General features: G+C 50.4%; 6 protein-coding genes across 6 annotated transcripts; 3 read left to right on the plus strand and 3 right to left on the minus strand.

The window, feature by feature from the left end:
- Window positions 1–623: 623 nt before the first annotated feature.
- On the plus strand, window positions 624–3,600 carry EPUS_01046 (uncharacterized protein; the record flags this gene model as incomplete). Its single annotated transcript, XM_007806959.1, has 2 exons — window positions 624–2,732; window positions 2,782–3,600. The coding sequence occupies 2 exons, from the start codon at window positions 624–626 to the stop codon at window positions 3,598–3,600; spliced, it is 2,928 nt and encodes a 975-aa protein (XP_007805150.1).
- A 1,105-nt stretch (window positions 3,601–4,705) lies between these two features.
- Window positions 4,706–5,416, plus strand: EPUS_01047 (uncharacterized protein; the record flags this gene model as incomplete). Its single annotated transcript, XM_007806960.1, has 1 exon — window positions 4,706–5,416. The coding sequence occupies one exon, from the start codon at window positions 4,706–4,708 to the stop codon at window positions 5,414–5,416; it is 711 nt and encodes a 236-aa protein (XP_007805151.1).
- A 970-nt stretch (window positions 5,417–6,386) lies between these two features.
- Window positions 6,387–8,100, minus strand: EPUS_01048 (uncharacterized protein; the record flags this gene model as incomplete). The annotated part of the gene is made up of 4 exons (XM_007806961.1): window positions 6,387–6,912; window positions 6,964–7,376; window positions 7,429–7,795; window positions 7,847–8,100. The coding sequence occupies 4 exons, from the start codon at window positions 8,098–8,100 to the stop codon at window positions 6,387–6,389; spliced, it is 1,560 nt and encodes a 519-aa protein (XP_007805152.1).
- Window positions 8,101–9,327: 1,227 nt separating this feature from the next.
- Window positions 9,328–10,341, plus strand: EPUS_01049 (uncharacterized protein; the record flags this gene model as incomplete). The annotated part of the gene is made up of 1 exon (XM_007806962.1): window positions 9,328–10,341. The coding sequence occupies one exon, from the start codon at window positions 9,328–9,330 to the stop codon at window positions 10,339–10,341; it is 1,014 nt and encodes a 337-aa protein (XP_007805153.1).
- A 40-nt stretch (window positions 10,342–10,381) lies between these two features.
- On the minus strand, window positions 10,382–10,875 carry EPUS_01050 (uncharacterized protein; the record flags this gene model as incomplete). The annotated part of the gene is made up of 2 exons (XM_007806963.1): window positions 10,382–10,630; window positions 10,681–10,875. 2 exons carry the CDS (start codon window positions 10,873–10,875, stop codon window positions 10,382–10,384), a joined length of 444 nt encoding a protein of 147 aa, XP_007805154.1.
- A 2,192-nt stretch (window positions 10,876–13,067) lies between these two features.
- Window positions 13,068–15,206, minus strand: EPUS_01051 (uncharacterized protein; the record flags this gene model as incomplete). The annotated part of the gene is made up of 4 exons (XM_007806964.1): window positions 13,068–14,094; window positions 14,154–14,486; window positions 14,562–15,120; window positions 15,173–15,206. The coding sequence occupies 4 exons, from the start codon at window positions 15,204–15,206 to the stop codon at window positions 13,068–13,070; spliced, it is 1,953 nt and encodes a 650-aa protein (XP_007805155.1).
- Window positions 15,207–15,787: the final 581 nt, after the last annotated feature.

Genomic DNA, 15,787 nt, shown 5'->3' on the forward strand with positions numbered 1-15,787 from the left:
CGAATTCTGCGTACTGTTACATTAGAATAGGCCTATAGAAGCTATTTCTATCGAAATTAGCCAATTTGAATGAGTATAGCATCTCTAATGCAGTAGAATTTGGTGTTGTTGCTAACCCGAAATTGGCCCGCTTTGTGGGGTGGCCCGCTTTGTGGTGTTGGGCGTTACTGGGCTTTGTACAGCTGAGCCTCTTGCTTGTCAACCAAACTGCAAGACTATTCTCTGCACATTCAGGTAGAAGTCGCTGGTGGCCTGAGGGGAGGGGGAAGGTTCCAATGACCTGATTGATATCCCAGAGTCGTATTCAGTTCTCTGGGGAAAGCGAGCTCCGTGCTGTTGACATACTACGTACTATTTCACTACACAGAGTCCTTCAGTTGCTGTTTATTCTTCTCGTATCTATGGTTTACTATGAGTCTATGGCACCTGATAACCTAATCTTCATCTTCTCCTTTCCATGAGCAGGACTCATTTTCTCTTCTGCTTGTCTTGACCTATTTCTTTCAGTGTGCAGCAACACAGTACGACGAGCACGTGTGCTATTCTTGCTCTTGCCCTTCCAAATTGCAACGCCGGGCTTATCAGCACCACACCCTCTATAATAAGATCTCTGGTAGCGTCGGATGACGGAGCGCTCTGTGAACGCACAAGAAGACCACAGTCCTCCACGACAATCAAGGCCGAGTTCACAGAGACACCCGCCTCCTGATGTGCATGATGGCACCTTCACGAGGACCCCGCGTCTCTCGGCTGCCTCTGTGTTAACAGCAGGAGTCGAAGCAAGCCCCCGAAGTCCTCGGCGACTATCTGGTGCCGCGACTGCACGAGAACGGCCCCTTAGTCCCTCGACAACTCCTCAGAAGAATAGTTCTGCAACTCTGCAGACCGCAAAGGATGGAACTAGAAGCGTGCTGCATATTCATTCGCCCCCAAGCCAGGTGCAGGCAAGTCCTTCTACAATCTTCTCCACAACGATTCAGGATCTCGAAAGGTTGCTGAATGAAGCATTGCACATTGCTCGAGTCGCCGCCGATGACCATGATGAAGCTGAACTTCCCACGACTGTACCACAGTCTGTTGATGCCTCGGCACCTCTTCAGAATCACGATCTAGCAGCGCAGACTGGGGGTGTGAAGGCTGATCCTGGAGGACAACCATCTGTACCATCACACAAGCTATTTTCAGTACCACAAGGCATAACTACTGCTGACGGTTCAAGACAATTCAACAAGCAAGATCCTGTCAAGGCATGTGGCCCTGTCAACCCAGGAAGCCCGGAGTTAGAATCTTCGATTGCCAATCCTCAGGTACCGTACGTCATGCAACGAGACTGGGCAGAGCCCCTGCGCCGTCGTAAATCTTTACAAAGGGTTGGAGGGCCTGCAAGACTATCAGCCCCTACGTCAGCTTCTGTAAGCCTGAAGGAGCCTTTCGACCATATTTTGCGTCGCAAAGCATCGAAACAAGACCTTCCGCGCCAAAATCGGGTGGCTAAGAAGGCTAGGAGGTCTATCCATATACCGACGCTCCCCCGATCGACTTCGAGACATTACAAGCGACTTAAAGGCAGTGAAGATGATTTTGAAACCGCATTGGAGCTTGAAAACATGTCGAGGCACCAAGAAGAGGCTGCATCTGTACACGGGGATCCCAGTCCAATCAGTGATGTCGACACAGCCGACCGCTTCAAGGAGATGTTTGGGCTTGAATCGAGTTATGGTAGTAGCCCGCCAGCTGGACCGAAGCACTCACAGCACATCGATCTGAATGGATGCAGACACGTGGACGTCAAAGGGCTGCACGATTTCAACGTCCATCATACATGGAAGCATCAACCAGTTGCTCGTGACTGGGAAATCTCTCGAAAACGCTTCGCTGCCACCATTGCTTGCATTAATACCTTACTCATTGGTGTCGTTATTGGAATCTACGCTGGAGAAGTGCCGGCTATACAGTATATGATCGTTGACCTTGGTCATCTCACAATCTTGGGCAATGTAGTCCTGTACATTGGCCTTGCCATTCCGACCCTTCTTCTCTGGCCCCTACCTCTGATGCATGGAAGGAAGCCATATACCATTATGGCACTCGCAGTAGCTCTCTGCCTACAAATTCCGCAGGGCATTGCAGTCTCGGATTTCCGTTCTCCACACATCTCAACCTACCGCAGAGTACTTCTCTTGTCCAGAGCGGTCTCCGGTTTTGCTCTTGGATTTGTGAACATCAACTTGCAGGCTACGCTGCTTGATCTCTTCGGAGCATCGCTGCAAAGCAGTAACCCACATCAAGAGATAGTAGATCTATATGATGTTCGTCGCCATGGCGGAGGGATGGGTTTATGGCTTGGGTTGTGGTCGTGGTGCTCTGTTGGCTCCATCAGCATTGGCTTCTTCATTGGCACCCTTGTCGTCGACAATGCAGATGTAGCATGGGGTTTCTGGATATCTCTCATGCTCATGATGGTAGTCCTCTTGCTCAACGTCATTGGTCCGGAAGCCCGACGATCAGCCTATCGCCGCACAGTTGCAGAGGTGATGCGTGACGGAGGCCACATAAATCGTGTCTCACGCGGCGAGGTCAAGATGCACTTGAAGTCTGCCGGCCCGTACTGGTGGGGCGAAGAGGTCAAAGCTGGGATAGAGCTAAGTTGGAAGATGTTTCGACAACCAGGGTTCGCAGTGTTGGCTGTCTACATAGGATGGACTTACTCCCATTTTACTCTGATCTTGATGGTATGCTTCGAGATGGTCAAACAACTGTGTTTTTACTAACACATAATAGCTTCTGGGGGCACTAACCTCCAAGCAGTACCGGTACAGACCTGTCCACGTCGGGCTGTGCGTGCTATCCATTGGTACTGGGGCCCTGCTAGCGACGCCCTTCCAAAAAGCTTCATTCTTCAGTCGCGCAAGACGTCATCGACAGCGAACGGATAGCATGACCTTCCAGAAATCGGTTGTCTGGTCTTCTCATTTGGTGCGTCGTGTCATATTCACCCTGCTCCTACCTTTTGCCGGTGTAGGCTACGCGCTGGCTTCGAGAGGTCCAACAATCTCTGTAGCCTTGCCGACAGTGTTCGCTGGATGCGTTGGCTTTCTCTCAAACCTCGCCATCGCTGAATGCCAAGGTCTCATCATGGAAACATTTGATACCTCGGACCTGCAGCCTGGTATGATCGGCCGGCCCACTCGCCGCACGACTTCTAGGGAGCGTGAACAGCGCACCAACTTCTCTTGTTACCCTCGTGTGAGTGCTGGATTTGCGGTCAGTCAGACTCTGAGCTTCTGCTTTGCAGCAATTGCCACAGGCGTTTGCGGACGAGTGGAGCGGAGACTGGGAGCAATGCAAGCGACCGGCGTTGTCGCTGGAGTCTTACTGGGCTTGACTTTGCTTTTGACTACGGTTCTTTTCCGCTTCCGGGTGGTCCGAATGATTCCAGACCCCCGGCCTACTATTGATTACATGACGAGAACTAGATCGGGATGGGAGCCGGTAGTGCTAGGTCGTCCGAGCGGCACGACGCGCAAGATCAGTATACTGGAAGCGGGGAAGCTGACGCGATGGTCAGAGATTCGCAGGAGGAACAGGTTGACTGGGTGAAACAGGCGAAGTCTAGACCACCACCGCCAGTCAAGAGCACTCGAGTACGGAGTACGAGTTTCAATAAACAGTGGAGGCGGCTGAAAGCTTTAATAATGTATCTTGGTCTATAGCTGAGCAACGTTCAGACCATTGAGACCTACAGATAAACCAGCTCCTAGGCTGCATGACAGTGTAGCTGCACACAGGCTCAGCTAGTCAGGTACCAATACCGATCTCTCGCTGTCACTTACCCGGGTATCGAATCGACAAGATCTGATCGGGGATAATCAGGTGTAGCTGCGGCAGAAAAGGGACGATGTCACAACTTGAAGGTCAGATCAATTGACCAAGACACGAGTAGATAAGCGGAGAGCAAGAAATGGACGCATAGATATCATCACCCACTTGAACACTGAAGACTGAGCGCCTGTTGGTGGTAGGTCTAGACCTTGCAAGGCGCCGTCGCGCAAAGGCGTCGAGAGCGAGGGAAATGTGGACCTGGCAATGGGACATTTGTGTTGGTGGATGGTTCCGGCTCCGTCCTACGTAGTACAAATGTACTGCGTACTACGGTACTAAGTCAGTACGTAAGGTTTGTCCTCGGTTTTTATATCCCTCGTGCGTTTCGCACTTCTCATTCTCCCGAACATTGACAGCCTTGTTGGTGGATTAGGGCTGCATATCGCTCGACATTAGCTTTAGCTCTCCTACGATGCCAATTGGCTTCGGCCCTTCTAGATGCATCGTTGAGACTGCCGGATTTTCTAACCGCGCGAATTCGGCGTGACTTGGTGCCAACAATTCCCAGTCGTGCTTTGGATTCCCTGTGGAGAGGCCGGCTCCTCGCTTTCAGCACGCAACCACCAGATTCTGGTCCGCGGGGCCGATATATTCGATCATTCCGCCCCAATATATGAACCATCCCGCTCCTTCCACAGCTTCCATGAGCCCTTGGGTAGTCTAGACCTTAGTCATCGTTGAAGGCCACGAGCTTCGGAGAAGACCGTACTACTTGCCACAACCAATACCCCGAGAGAGCACTCGCCCCCACCTGTTCCTGTATTCCTCTGCGCTGCGCTTCGATCTCCTTCCGCTTCCGCATATCCAAAGTGGCTCAGCCAAAATGTTCGACGAGAACTTCTCCTTCCTTTCGTCTACCACAAGTCCGTCGTCTTGCACCTCGAACGATACAGCTCCATCATCGCCGGATGTGTCACCATTGTCCTCTCGCTGCTCCTCACCACTACCGCAGCCTTACAAGCAGTTCTCATCTCTTGCGTATCGTCAGCGGGACAATCGATTCAATATCCATCCAAGCTTGAACCAGGCCAACGTCCCTCGACACCCCTCTATCACCGCCTTGTCAACCGGGTTTGAATCTCAAGTCCTCGACAGCTCGCCGGACTTCTCGACCTCAAACCCCCCATATTCCAACGTATCCACACCAAACACCGAATTGGACGATCTTGACGAAGGCTTTGCTGAACTTGATCACCACGACACTCCCTCATTGGGTGACAACACATTCGATCCCTCGCTGTGGGACCTCAGCATGGCGGACCTCAACACAACATCTTATCCTTCGGATGCCCTTCCTTCCTTTGCCCTTCGGAGACGCCAACGTCAAGCTCTAGTACGATTGCAATGTCTAGCCAGAAGGACGCCCAATCTAGCAATGCTGGTGGAAGAGTGTCACCCTAGCTCGTTGCCGCTAATGGACAAAGGACGATCGAAGAGTATAAGCAGTGCTAGTGGCAGAATAGAGAAGGAGAAATCAAGTGGCGGAAGTGTGGTGAAGAGGATGCCCAGGATGAGGAAGAGGCTTACAAGATAGAACCAGCCTTATCCAATGGAGGAGGTCAGATGCATTATGTCATTGAGACACACACGTTATCTGAAAAGAAATGGTGAAGGGATACAGCAAAAACAGTACTGAACGTGGCCACAGACAGCCTTGACATATTCAATTTAGTTCCTGCCTATCTCTGTTCGCACCCAGGAGGCCTCTGCCATATCTTACTCCCATGCCGTAAGAATAGGGTAAATCTACAGCGGCCTAACAAGCAATCTCAATCACCAAGTCTCTACCACCCGAAACCGAGGTTCGCCGATCTACAACTGCAAAGTCCTGCCACAAAGGCGAGCCACCTCTCTTCCCGGCCAAGCAACTTCTCAACAAGTCGGAGCAACCAGTCACTACGTTGAATAAGCAGAATATGCTCTTCTCTGGCCAACACTTCTAAGCCCAAGATCTCGAATTTCCGAACAACGGAGAATGGCGATACGGTCCTCTAGAAAGTGTTCATACGTGCACCCTAGGTTATTGAGCCAGTCGAAATCTATTCCTTTTGTCCGCCGATAGATCGCTTCACAATCACCACCATTGAACCAACCGTTCTATGGTCAACTAAATTGCCGGCTCAACGCCTCATTGCTGGGAGAAATTAATCATATTTCCAGATAGCTTGTCTCTACGCAGCCGGTTGTCAGGTTGGGAAAGAGTATAGTATTTCAGCCTTGAGGGGTGACATTACTGGTATGAAGTTGTGGGGTATGAGCTAAGATGGGTTGGGTATAGAACGCCGCCGACTTTGAGCTGTCTTGCTTCCAACACCAGATGGAGCATTGAAGTCCAGAGTCATCTCTTGATGACGGTTAATTGCACTGGTGGCGGAAGGAGAAGACCCCGTGAGCAAGTTGGACTGGATCAAGTAAGGTTGGGCTCTTTCCCTAGCTAGTAGACAGTGAGGGTGAAGCAAAGTAGTTAGAGTTTATGTGAACGGCTCATCTTATCGATATGCAATTCATACTTTTGGAACAACCATTGCTACCTTCTTGATCAGGTCGGCTTCGTAGACCTTACCCCCAATGGTCTGCGGCCCTGTATAACCCTTCTTTCCTCCCAAAAAGTACCACGCGGTGATAATGATTGTTGAACCACCAAAGATGACAGAAGAATAGTTCATCGTCTTTGCATTTGTCGGCAGATAGTAGGGAAAACAGAAGATGACAAAGAAGACGATCATGTATGTACAAGCGATGCCGTTCACGGCAAAGCCTAGCCATCCCTTCATATGAAAGGGGCCGAACCTGATATTCTTCCTGCCGGTAAGAAGGTTGGGCAGGATTGCGGCTGTATATGAAGCAGTGGTCAGAAGGACGAACGCACTAGCTAATGCACTGAACGCAGGTGTGCTACCTAAGTAGACGCAAGCCAGCAAAGTGTTGAGGACTGCGGAAGCTACTGTTGCATTGAGCGGCATCCCGCGCGCAGGCGAGACTCTAGATAAGAAGCCAGAGAACGGAGTTGCACCGTCTCGGGCCAAGGTCCTATTTCACCATTAGCTTTAGTTGTACTAATGTAGCCGCTTCTCTATGTACCAGAGCCCTCTTCCGACGGTAATATTGCCACCGACCGATCCGAGGACGAACACCACCAGGATTAGGAATAGAAGGCCTATTGTGCCTGCTCTGGAACCAGTAGCTTGGGCGTAGATTTCGGCGACTGGGAAAGTGGAGGACGACAGAGCGTCAAAGTCGTTGATGGTATACAGGATGGCGATGAGGTAAGCAAATCCCGAGAGGAATCCGATGCCCATTTGAAGTCCCATGGCTTTTGGAACATTAACATGAGGGCGTGGGATTTCCTCTGCAAGATGGCACACAAGGTCCGGTGTCCCGATTGCATAGGCTCCATTGAGCATGCCGGCCAGGAAGACAAACCCGTCTGGATAACCCAAATCGGCAACCCAATCCTTCCAGACAAAGGCGTCAGAGGCCGTGTCCTGGACGGCCTCCATGTCCAGGCACAGCAGCACAAACAACGACGGTGATGAAACCCCCCACAATGATGAAGAAAATGCCGATGGTGCTCAAGTGAGGGATGAGCTTATTGGCGTAGCAAACAAACAAGCACGATCTCCAGAGCATTATGATGTAGCCTAGAAAGACGTGCCATGGCTTTGAAGTATATTCGGGATGCGTGACTCCATACATCTGGACACAGACATTGCCAACAACGGCACACACGGAAGCACTGGCTAACATCCAGCCAAGATAATTCCAATATCCGGCATAATATCCTATGACGCGGCCGTATCTCTTCCCGGGCGTCACGGAAGCCCAATGGTACACTCCAGCGGTAGAGGGGATGGCAGACGCGAATTCAGCTATGCAGGCAGTAATCATAAAATAGAAGATGGAAGCGGCAACGCTGGACGGGTCAATTGGTGGTCTGGGTTGCTAGCTTAGTAGGAAGCCTCACAATTCATATATGGTGCCAGGTGGACCTCCATTAAATATCGCTACCAGAATAGTACCGCCTAACCCTGGCCATACGTTGCCACTCACAAGGCCGTAACCTGTCAGACTGACAAGTCCAAAATTGCGATCAACCTCCTGGATGTGTCCAGATGCATTGATGAGTTCGGCCACTGCGATATCGTGTGGAGAGTTGGTGTGATCGCCAACCTGGTCCACAGAAGTCTTCTCGTTGCGATTCTTTTCTAACGAATGCATGATTAGATCGAGGCTTGGGAAGGAAGGCAGAAACTAGAGAGATCAGGGCGCAAGTCGCGCATGAGAACGGAGGAAACTGATAAAGAACACAACACTTTGGAGTGCGGAACTTATATTGGGGACCATTCATCCATGCATGCATAAGCGAGTTGTCACGCTCTAACGATCCCTCTCAACTGGGTGATGAGACTACATAGTACAAGATAAGTCCACGATTCCTCCTAGGGCTTGATTCCACTCGAAGAAACCGACACATTTAAGTGGTTGAATGCTTCAGAGGAGTAGCAAGGTTTGACCAGAGATTGGCCATGCTGATGATAGCCAGCTACTAGCAGGCACCTGCAAGTAGTCTGTGCAATTGAGGCTAGCATGCTGTGCCACCTGCCAGAATTTTGGGGCACCATGACTTTTCGAAGTGGGTGGGCCGAAGATGGGCTCATGCAAGTCGTCTGCTCACAGTCTGGGATACTCCTTGGTGATTGCGCAGAGGATCAATATAAGCGAGGAAGTTGTGGGAAATGAGCCCTTGTACCAGGTCTGACCGAGGACCTAGTATGTACTACCGTATGTACTACCGTAGTACGTACTACGTAAGTTATGTGTCTGGATTTGCGGTTTGCCTAGTCTTGGCCCAAGCCCGATGGAACAATGGGCGTTGCTGCTGCAGTGCCAGTGTGGAAGAGCGATGTGGCCCTTGGCGTGTGCGGAGCTAGTAAGTATTCCATCCAAACTTTCAAGTTGTACTTTAGACTTCTAGCGACTAGTCCTAGTTATCTACTCACCACCCACAGACTTGACGATTTTGAGTTGATAGCGCTCCCAGCGACTTACTACGTACGTAGTAAATTGTTTCCCTGAGCCTCGGCCCTTCGGCCGAGACCACCCGAACCATGGACCCGGGATCTGGGCATCACCTCGACAGCCATCCAGACTGAAAGATTCGGCGGTCTTTGTTCCCGATTTTATCCTCATAGGTACCTGAATTTACTCAGACGAGCTTTGCGGCTTAGTCAAACGTTCATCCATGCACTAGGTATTATGAACAGAAGGTCAACCCTCTCACGCTTTGAGCAACTGCAGGTTATACCCGGGTCCACCTCCAGACGGCAGGACAGTCACCTCACAAGATTGCAGCTTGGACTCGTTTCTGGAGAGCCCGTACCATTTGTGGCCTGCCAATAACACACTGTCTAGCGTTACATTCCCCCAATTTAGCCAAATACTGTCATGGCAGACCTACACGGTTCCGATAGAGATGAGAGGCGAAGCAAACGCCTTCATATCTGCCTCTCTGTTGACTTTGACGCCATTAGTGGGTATCTTGGCACCGGCCATGACCCTAGAAATACCATGGCCGACTACTCGGCCGGTATCTTCAGCGCCCGTGTAGGAGTACCGCGTCTCCTCAAGCTCTTCGAAAAATATGGTATTGGTAACAAGGTATCTTGGTTCTTACCCGGCCATAGCATCGAGACGTTCCCTGAGGAGGCTGCTGCGATTGTGAGGAGTGGCGCTGAGATTGGATTGCACGGATACAGCCATAAAGGAGCATATGCCATGACACCAGAGCAGGAGGAAGAAGTCTTGATGAAGTGCATTGAAATAGTGGTGGCGCTACAGGGAGGTAAAAAGCCGGTCGGGTATCGAGCCCCATTGTATCAGATCCAAGAGACTACGGTACAGCTACTCCAGAAGAATGGCTTCCTCTATGACAGCAGCATGAATGCCCATGATTCTTTGCCATACATCCTACCAAACCCATTTCCCACAGAACCACCAAGGATACCAGATTATAGCCAGAGAGCAAGCAGTTGGATGGTGCCAAGCAGTGTTCCCCAGGAGCCAGCAGCAGGTACGGACGAGGCGAAGAACGGTCTTATAGAAATCCCTAGCAGTTGGTACACCGAGGACATGACTCCCTTGGGGTTTTATCCTTATACACCTAACTCCCAGGGTTATGTCGCGGTTGATGTGGTAGAAAAGATGTGGTGGGATAGATTTGATTGGCTATGGGAAAACGAATGCTTTGTGCACGAAGATGGGTTTGGGAGCATCTATCCTATGGTCTGGCATCCTGAGAGTGCTGGAAGAGCGCATGTTGTGGGCATGATCGATCGATTTATAGGCAAGCTCATCAAAAAGATAAATGAAGCCGAGCCAGGGGAAGTAACCTTTGAGACTATGGAAACCATGGCCAAGGCTTTCAAGGCCAAAAATTGTTACAACGATGATGGGTGCTAGTACCCATGGCCGAGATAGCTGCCACGGAGAAGATGAGGAGCTATAAAACCCCCGAGGCAATGCGTCCGCGTTCTGAAGGATGAACCGGCAACGCCCCAGAACCCGCTTCCGGCATAGCGGATCTCAGCTCCGCATCCATTACATATCTGACTCTGTCTTCTGTAGCATAACTAGGAGGCCGGTTTGGTGATGACGTTTGCTCTGAGTTGCGGTTGTTGCTCTCTGGTGGAGCTTCTTCTCTCTGCAAAGTTTCGACTCTGCGCCAGTGCATGAGATTGGGATTCATTCGCTATGAACTGTAAGTCTGGGTCAGAGCACATAGTTGAATACTGCACTTACGGTGCTGCCTCTCCAAAGACCATAAGCAGGAGGCGGTGCCGGTAGCACGGCGTCTTTTGGAATACCCTCCGGCTCATCTTCAGACAAGTCCTCTTCATCCCTCCTCAGAACGACCGGGATTGGCTCCCCCGGTGCTACCGTCGCGTTTGAGTTCGTACGGCTAATCGGATATTGCGGAGGCCGTAGTATGTACATGCAGAGCCGGACTGTGGCATGAGCAAATGCCATGACCAGAACAAGGCCAACGACGATCATGAAAATATGCACGTTGAGGCCATTAATGACATTTGATAATGCTAGCGCCAGATCTGGAGGAAAATGTGAGAAGACAACCCCTCAAAAGTAAGGGCCAGACTTACAAATAGTCAATCCTACCGCAAGAAGCAAACCGAGACCGAAACATCGGATCAACTTCGATCTTCCAGCCTTCTCTTGGAGTATACTCTTCACCCCGTGCCGAGGCCGAACTTGCCCTATTGCCCTTTTTCGCCTCCGCCTTCGTATACTGCCCGAGTGGTCCCTAACATGTTCCCAATCCCAAATTGTCCGCGGTGAGGTTACTTCTGACCGTGAAGGATTCGGGAATACGGAATGTGCCGCGGAGCGGGACTGCCCAGACCTTGCGGAGGGAGGTGCAGTTATTGTAATGCCGTCTTGAGGGGTAAGTCTATGAATGGATCGAGGTGATATAAAGGCTCGGGAGGACGGCGAAACGTGAGAGGGGAGTCCTGGTAAGTCAATGGTAGGACTTGATAGAATGGATAGTCCCAGTCGAGGCGCAGGTGACTTTGGAGAGACCACCAGGGGAGGGGAATTCCGTCTCGAGATCGTTGACCGGCCATTGAACATCGACTTCAATCGACCAGTGATACCGTTCTGAATGTTGTCCATCGCTGTTGACAATCCAAAAATCAAAATTTGCAATAATGTCGAAGCGCTATGCTTACGCTCTGCTTAATGCCTTTTTGCTCTTGCCAACAGCTGGATCCATTCAACACTGGCAGCCGATCGCTGTGCGGCAATGTATTGCGGTCGAGTTGTTTATTTGTTGTTGGACGCGTGCTAGAAATCTTAGCAGGCTGGTAGGCTATGTTGAGGTCTCTACGGAACAATTGGTCCTGATCGCAGGTGCCATTAGCTGGTAACTTTCAGCGCAGTCATTCAAGGGTTAGTGACGATTTCCAGACGGACAACAGTTTGAAAACAACAATCGTGCATTGGCCAAGCAGGGGGAGCGTCTGAAGCCGCATCAGATCCTAAAACACGAGAATTCGGAACCTTGAGAACGTGAGTGTAAAGAGATGCTGTTGGCACGATTGATGCCATCCTAGTTGTTACCAGGCTGGCCGCATTGGCTACCATTAGTGAATGCATTGTGCTGATCGAGTGAGTTTCAAACAGCCGCAAGTTGAAATGTGTACTGTTTGGTAGGATGTCATGTATCTTTTGGGACAACTGTGAAACTTGGTGTGTCGCGTCCTGGAAACTTGGAGCACTGCTGGCGCGAGAAATGCTCGACCATTCTCCTCCAATCAAAATGTCCAAGGCTTTAGGCTCATTCTGCACGACAATCTGATTGCTAACACCTGTACCAAAGATCAGTATTTACTACGTATGAGCAGCTTGCCTTGCCGTCGCAGCTTCTAAACCACCATTTCTGAGCTACAACTACGCTGACCTCAAGCAGTCTTGTCATGGCTTGCTTCATAGCGGCTTGAAGGACAAGACCGAACCAGAATCGTCGTCGAGTTTCTTGGGACTCTAAACTCAGTGGCTTTGCGGTAACACCGTCGTGATCGTGCGTACGCCGCCAAGACCTAGAAGCCAGGAGTCCAGCTTTACCGTAGCATTGTGAATTCCAACCATCTTTCTACCTCGCGGGATATGGCGAGCTGCGGTTTTATGGGTACAATAGCGTTTCTTTGAATGATATAGTTCAGAAAGAACTTCTGTGAAAGCTAAGCTACGTCATGGCTTGGTTGGTGGCTAAGTCCATTGAAGGTCACGCCCCCTAGAAGCTCTATGTTATATAAGATGCTGTAGCCAAGCACTCGGGTTAAGCTTGGCAGTAGGATCAACTGGAACATGGCTAGAATTCAACTAAAGTTCAGATATATAAACATGTTGTTGTAAGGGCATTATGCACCGTTACGCCCTTGCTCTTAGCACTTCTTCTTATATCTTAGCGGTAGTCTATAATAGACTAGATGCTCCCTAGATAGCCAGAAGAAGCAAGTAATTCAACATAATCAGGAAGACACTTTTCTTCTATTAACTCTTATTATTCTTAGTTATTATTTATTTACTTCTGTTTCCCTTTTTACAATTTTGTTGTGTTTTAGCTTAGTAATCAGTAAGTCCTAGAACCACTCAATTCCGTCACTGCACTAGAGGGAGACCTCTGCCACATGGGACACTGCATTCTTCCATTTGGGATCCGGTGGATATTCTTCGTGGCCTCCTTGCTGGCTCGCCGTCATGAGACCCACCCTTTGATTCCTTCCGTCCATATCCTCCCCCTCCAGGGTGCCGAACAACTGACCCGGCTCCGTGAGCGGAACGATATCCTTGGCACCGGACCATGCGCCTTTGCCTGCCCCCTCATAGGCGAGTCGCAGTAATTGAAGCTTCTCGTTCGCAATCCATTGAAGTCGACGATGCCTGCCTCTGCCACTCAGCCACTGAAGGAAGCCGCCGATTTTGTCGATGACGAGGCTGAGGAGGATGAAGGCGCCACCAACAACAAAAATTATTACCATCCCAACGATGCTGAAAGAGACGTGGTCTCCACTGTGCCGCACCTTCTGGTTGAGGCAGGTGGCAATTGAAATATCGCTTGGCAGAAAGACTTCAACGCCGGCTGGGAGATTGGTTGGGCCGGAAGCCCACTCAACGACGCTCTGTTGGAGCTTGGCCATGCTAATCCCCATCCAGTGGCTGACTTCGATTTGCCATTGGTTGTTGGGCAGAGGCTGTCCAAAACCCAAAGAGACCTTTTCTTGGGCTCTGAGAGCCAACCCGCCACGTCCGTCCGTAGACTTCGGAATGCCTATATGCAAGATGGTTAACAAAACACGCCGTGCAGTCTCCAGCTGCGCACTGTTGAGGTTAAGAGCATTGAGGTCTGCGTACGCGAGCATTCCGAGCGGAGTGCATTGCTTAGAATCTGTGGCGCTGCAGACTTGGTCCTGGTCGATGCAGCCAAGAACACGGACAGCACTGTCTGGGGCCCAAAGAGTGATATTGTCAAAGAGAACTTCTTCATGAGCCGAGAACCAAGGATCGTCAACCGGAGCAGTGTATTCTATTGCATTTGCGCTCAGGAAATAGAGGGAGACTTGTGCATCAGTGCGACTCAACTGGGGAATCGGTTGCCACCCTTGCCCGGTTGAAGGGTCGCCTGATTCAACATTGCTGTAGAGATGACAGTGAGCTTGAGTAAAGTCAGAAAGTATCAGAAGGTTCGAACTCACTACAGACTATAATCCCATCTGCCGACCAGCGAACGGGTATTGTACTGGTAAGTATGATTGGCAACTCCGGTCGACCCAAAGTAATAGCGCAAGATCTGATCACCAGGAAAGCCATTGTTTTGGTCCGTCGCGTTCTCTAAACGCCCCACATCCCGCCCGAAGATGGGGGCACAAGTTACTCTTTTGCGATAGGTTATTCTATCCTTCTCTCGCGCATTGATACCTAGAGCTAGGTGACTATCGATAGGGCCAGTGTCCATTTCGTAAGCTGCATTGGCGCCCATCATACATCGTCCAGGAGCAAACGGACAAGATGCATTTGCATTGACGGTCCTACCTGTAGGATTGGCGGACAGTAGCGACAAAGGTAAGGATAGCACTCACCATTTTAACTGTTGATTTACGTACTGATTGCATTCCAGTATGTGTCGAGTGTTATTGTAGCAAGCTCTGGCGTAGGACGCGGCAGAAATGGCATCACCGAGAGATTTGCTCCGATAACCAAATTCTCCTTCTACTGAACCATCGGGTCTAGCAAGCCAGAAACCGCATGTGGATCCCCGTATCAGCGACTCATTGCCGGCAGCCTTGGTGATTTCTGATGAGTATATGCTAGCGACACCGAACACTGAAAGATTGAGCGACGCCAGAACCACCAAGGATAGTGATCGCCAGAAAGGGTTCTGCGCAGCACTTCGCCAGTACCATCCGAGGCGCAGAAATTCCCAAGCAGTCACGGCGGGGCCGGCGTTATTGCGGATGATGGCCTGCTGCTGGTGGTGCAATGCATCTTTCTTTTCCCGACTGGCTCTGCTTTGGTGCAAGAAATAGCAAAGGATGTACCAGAAACAACTGCCTGCCAACCCCACGAAAAGGGCAAGAAAGGCTATAAGCAGGCCACCAGAATCCCTTGGAAGGGTGAGGGTAGCACCACGGATGAGCCCATGAGACCAGTTGACCCAAGGTCCTAGCTTGACGTGTTCGAGTGAGCCCTTTTGTTTACGAGAAGAGGTTCATACCTGTGTAAATATATGATTCAGTGCTTGAAGCCATCCTTGCAGCAAATGCGATGAATGTAGCGAGATAAGGATACTGTCAGTGATAGAGTGAGTCCACGATGGATGGCCCAGATCCTCTCTGTTTTCTACATGAGCTTTTCCATAGTACCCCTCACTCTTTCTCGTATCGCATTGAGGCTCCATGTGGCTGATAGACCGTAAATGGTGGGGAGATATCCTATGGCAAGTTAGGTCTGAAGCAGGTGAACCGCGTATGCAGCACCAACAACTCGGTCACAGCTAAATTACAAAGCGACTTAGCGGAAGAGCCAGTTCCTTGGATTATGGCCATTGAGAGGCTGTTGCCAGAGGTGGTTATCTCTACATAGTACCATAGTAATTAGCACTTGAGTTCTTCGACCCAACTAAGGCTGAGATTGATGTAGTACTAGTTCCGCATTTGGTTCTGGTTGAGATGCCAAGATTCCTTAAGTAGACTAGTGTTGCTATCTTGAGGATCTAGACCCAGGTTCCATGGCGAAAACTGGGCACAGATCCTGTCAAGCAGTTAAGAAGAAATCGCTCTCTTCTCTCTCAAAAGGTGCAGGAATGAAGGATTTTAAACGAAAAGGCGCT

This window comes from Endocarpon pusillum (assembly GCF_000464535.1).
Source record: "Endocarpon pusillum Z07020 unplaced genomic scaffold scaffold6441, whole genome shotgun sequence".
Taxonomy (NCBI): Eukaryota; Fungi; Ascomycota; class Eurotiomycetes; order Verrucariales; family Verrucariaceae; genus Endocarpon; species Endocarpon pusillum.